The sequence below is a fragment of the Zeugodacus cucurbitae genome, chromosome 4, assembly GCF_028554725.1.
Source record: "Zeugodacus cucurbitae isolate PBARC_wt_2022May chromosome 4, idZeuCucr1.2, whole genome shotgun sequence".
Classification (NCBI taxonomy): Eukaryota; Metazoa; Arthropoda; class Insecta; order Diptera; family Tephritidae; genus Zeugodacus; species Zeugodacus cucurbitae.
In genome coordinates, this window is record NC_071669.1 from 62175753 (window position 1) to 62180530 (window position 4778).

The 4778-nt window shown below is 39.8% G+C and overlaps 1 protein-coding gene across 1 annotated transcript; it reads left to right on the forward strand.

Annotated features, from left to right (window-relative positions):
* The first annotated feature begins 2346 nt into the window (after positions 1-2346).
* LOC105212497 (juvenile hormone esterase) lies at positions 2347-4512 on the forward strand. Its single transcript, XM_011184505.3, has 6 exons — positions 2347-3276; positions 3335-3548; positions 3606-3787; positions 3849-3987; positions 4046-4178; positions 4238-4512. Exons 1-6 carry the CDS (start codon positions 2392-2394, stop codon positions 4437-4439), a joined length of 1755 nt encoding a protein of 584 aa, XP_011182807.1. The 5' UTR covers positions 2347-2391; the 3' UTR covers positions 4440-4512.
* Positions 4513-4778: the final 266 nt, after the last annotated feature.

Genomic DNA, 4778 nt, shown 5'->3' on the forward strand with positions numbered 1-4778 from the left:
GTATTCTTCTGCCTTTGGTTGCAAACAATTGACGCATAATTTACCTGAGTTGATTTGTCGGATTTCACACTAAATTGGTGTATATTTAAGATTTAAGCAGCGTAGTTCGGTTGTTCTTTTGATTAAACAGATAATGCCGCCTCTTGAGTTTCGTTAAAAAGCACAAAAAAAAGAAAAAAATAAAAAAGAAGAAGTAAAAGAACATCAAAAGGGTGGATATTTAAGTTGAATTCCGACACTTTCATGCACTCTTCATTGTGTTGCATTCAACTCATTAGATATATACACTGATGATAAGACTAAATAAGTGTGGTTTTGGAGTTCCAGGAAGGATTTGTTTTTTTTTTTTTTTATATAGCACCACCTTAATTATGACTTAAAGTTTTAATCCATCTAATTATGAATATGTCTATAATGAGTCAATGAAAGAATAACTCTTATTAACTCTGGAAAGTCATGCCTCGTCGTTTCGACGACGCGAGTGTTTATTTTGTACAAAAGCCGAATGAATCAGGGCTGTGAAAATTTTATTTATTTAATAAAAGATTTAAGAAAAACTGTTTGATATTGTTTTATTTAGAAGATATATAAACCAGGTAATGTGAATATATTGATTTTAGTAGGTTTTGATAGGTAGGATAAAATATTAAGGACTTTGAGTAATGCCGTCGTCGAATCGACGAGGATGACCTCAACTTTTTAAAAATAGCGATGACCTTCCAGGGTTAAAAGAAGGTATTTAAGGCCGATCGGTTATGAAAGGCAGAAATCTTCACTTCTCTAAGAAAACCGACCATAGAGGGGTTTAACTAATAGCGTTTTCTTTTCTTGATGAAAATGCTGCCTTTTTATATTTTAATATTATACAAATGCTGTACTACCTTTTTGAATGTTTTCCATTCTTTACGTGATAAAAGAACAGAGAAATGTCTTCCTATTATGCTAGTCAACTCTCATCCACAATTTGAAAATCCGAATACAGAGCAGAATACATGTTACATTTTTTTGAGAAAAGAAAACGCTATAAGTGTATTTATAAGGACTGAAATTTTGCTACACTAAACTGCTATATTAAAACAAACTGGTACGATGAGGATTGCCTTCTCCCAGCGGAGAGACAACAGACTGCTTACCTCACAACGTTGAAAACGACCACAACACGTGCGGGATGGGATAGATACCGAGAGCTGAAGAGGGAAGCGAGACGCATCTGCAGACAAAAAAGAGAGAGGCCGAAATGCGTGAGTACGAAAGCTGGCAGACAGAGGTAATGCTCGAAAATTTTATGAAAAAATGAAGCGACTTAACGAAGGTTTCAAGACCGGAGCATCCGCATGTAGAGACCAAGGTGGTAATCTGGTAACCGATGTCCAAGGCATACTGGGATTATGGAGGGAACACTTCTCCGACCTGCTGAATGGCAGTGAAAGTACAACACCAGGAGATGGTGAACCCGATTCCCCAATCGATGACGATGGAACAGATGTTCCATTACCCGAAATTCGAATAGCAATTACCTGAAGAACAACAAAGCGTAGTTGACGTTGAGAAACACCAAAAGCTCCGTCATGATTGGGAAGGACCTGGTTACACTTGGAATCTCCAACTGGCGCCAAACAGCGATGGAAAGAGAGGAGTGGCGCGCTCTCATCGATTCGGCTATAACCGGCTAAACGGTTCAACGCCAATTACATACATACAAACTGCTATATTGTTATGTCAATGGATTCATGAGGTTCTCTTATAGTCAGGAAGATCTTCAAATTTTTGGATGAACAAGAGGATTTCAAAACTCCTTAACGTGAAGAAGTTAACTTAAGACTTCCTGGATTTTCATTAATTGATAAAATTTTCAGAAAATCTCACCTCAGAGAAGAATACCAAAAGGGTTGTATCTTTAATTGGCAAAATTAATTCAATATTGTTTCAATTTTATATTCTACATTTTGCAATATTAAAAGAAAAAACTAAAAATTCTCCTTCTTCTTCCTTATCAACTTAGACTGTAGTACTTTACACTGTCACGAATTGAAATTGCGAATGTTCACAGTTGACCCGGTTAATGGTGATTTCATTAATTTCACAACACACGTACGTGATGCGTCTGCCACTTCGGCAATGCACATTAACAAGAACTTACCTGCCACATTTGCAACAGAGAGTGCGCTGAGCCATTAGAACACTCCCAAACTCGACGAATGCATGCGTGTGGTCAACGGACATTCCCTGGATGGCGCAGATCATTTGTAAAATTTCACCCACGCAGTTGGCAATGATAATCAATTTGCAAAGTGCAACGAAATCAAATGCCCACTGGCGGCGTGGCACCTATAAAAGGCGCATGCAGCCAGGGATTGGCCACAGTTTTGTGGAACTTTCCACAGCGTTGCAATGTGGATTTTATTTTGCATGCGCAGTGTGACCGCGTTCTGTTTGCTCGCACTGCTGGCGCGTGCAACTGGCGTCCATGGTGAGGATAACAGCACAGCAGAGGGACTCGACCGAGAGCTATCGGATATGGTGTTGACCACAGCGTTGGGTAAAATACGTGGCACACTGTTGCCCTCGCAAGCCGGTCGGAATTTCTATGCATTCCGTGGCATACCATACGCCAAGCCGCCCGTGGGTGCATTGCGCTTCAAACCACCCGAACCGGTGGATCAGTGGTTTGACATCTTCGATGCGACTTTCGACGGACCGCGTTGTCCACAGCCTGGACTTTACAGCGACGATGTGGCGGAGGATTGTCTGCGTGTCAACATCTACACACGTGATTTGCCCACCGAAAAAGAACCGAATGTGAAGAAGCCGGTTATTGTATTTATACATCCGGGCGGTTTTTATGCGCTCTCTGGTCAAAGCAAAAACTTCGCCGGACCACAATATTTCATGGATCGTAATATTTTATTAGTTACATTCAACTATCGACTGGGTTCGTTGGGCTTCATGAGCACCGGCACTGAAGAGGCCTTAGGCAATATGGGGCTAAAGGATCAGGTGATGCTGTTGCGTTGGGTTAAATTACATATATCACGTTTCGGTGGTGATTCCAACTCTGTGACCTTACTGGGCTATGGTGCTGGCGCTATGAGTATTACACTGCATATGGTTTCGCCAATGTCGAAGAATCTTTTTCACAAAGCAATCGTTATGAGTGGTTCGGTCACGGGACAATGGCCTTTACCGACCGAACAAGTGAACTTGGCTGTGCGTCAAGCGACTTTGCTGCATTGTACTACTGAGAATTTAACGGATATGATGAGCTGCTTGAATTCGGTAACATTTCTTTCTTTCATTTTCTCTTTAAAACATTAAGAAAATGTTAAATTTATAGAAACATTATCTGGAGTATGCCAACACCTTGCCGCACATGTTCGAATTCGGACGCAACAATCCGTTGATATTATGGAAACCTGTTATCGAACCGGATTATGGACAGGAACGATTTCTTACAGAGGATCCCGTAAGATCCTATCAGAATGGCAATTTCATGAAAATACCCATCATAACGGGCATGACAAAGGATGAATTTGCTGGACAGGCAATATGTGCGTATTTTTTTTTTCAAAGAAATAACGTTATATTTATTTCAATATATTTCTTAGCAATACTTGAGAGCCCGCGCCTCTTGAAGACGCTAGCGCACAATTTCGAACAAATTGCACCGATATGTTTTCTATATACCACGGTGGGGCCACGTTCGCAAAATATCAGCATGGAATTGAAGAATGCTTATTTTGGCAGAGAGTCCTTGGAGTATGCCGGTACATTACAACCAATGGTGGAGGTGTGTTCAATTGAGGTTATGTGAAATATTTTTTTTCTACTCATAAAATAATACTTTGCAGCTTTTCTCTGATGCCTTAACGGGTTTTGGTGTGCATCGCTTTGTACATTTGGCGGCGCGTTCGACCAAAGTCTACTACTATCGCTTCAGTTTTCAGGGACAACGCAGTCATATTTACTACCCAACTAACAAACCGTATGGTATGCAAATAAGAAATGAAGAAATATAGAATTAGAGCAATATTCGTCATCTTTTTAGGTGTTGTGCATCACGATGATCTGATGTATTTATTTGTGGAGCCATCTGTTAGCCGCATGTTCACCGAAGACGATCGGGAATACCAGATCGTCGACAAGTTAACGAGAATGTTCACAGCATTCGCTTATAAAGGGTGTGTAAATATGTTTCTTTTTAAGGATATTTTCAAAAATAATTATTTCTTTATGTTAGCGATCCCAACAAGCAAAGTGACGACAAGTTGCGCGATATACGTTGGCGCGCTTTCAGCTTCAAGCGTCAGCACTATCTGGATATAGGTGATGAAATTGTGTTACGCGAAGGTCTGAATACGCGTCGCTATGAAGTGTGGAAGCGTCTATTTCCATTGAACTGGAAGCGCCAGAGCAAACATGATCTATTGGATTATGAATAATGGGTTTCTTATTACTGAAATGGAGTTAAAATTACACTGACTCTGTAATAAATTTAATTTGAATGTACATAAAGGTGTTATGATTTCGAATTGTTATAGAAGGAAGTATAAACAAGATATTTTTTAAAATCTCTATGCAATTTTTATGGTTCCTGAAGCTACAATGATCCGTACTCATACGGTTTTATACTCTCGCAACTAATTTGCTGACAACAAAGTTGCTACGAGAGAGTCCACATAACGGTTGGTTGTAAGTCCTAAAACTAAACGAGTTAGATATAGGGTTATATATATCAAAATGATCAGGGTGACGAGTAAAGTTCAAATCCGGATGTCTGT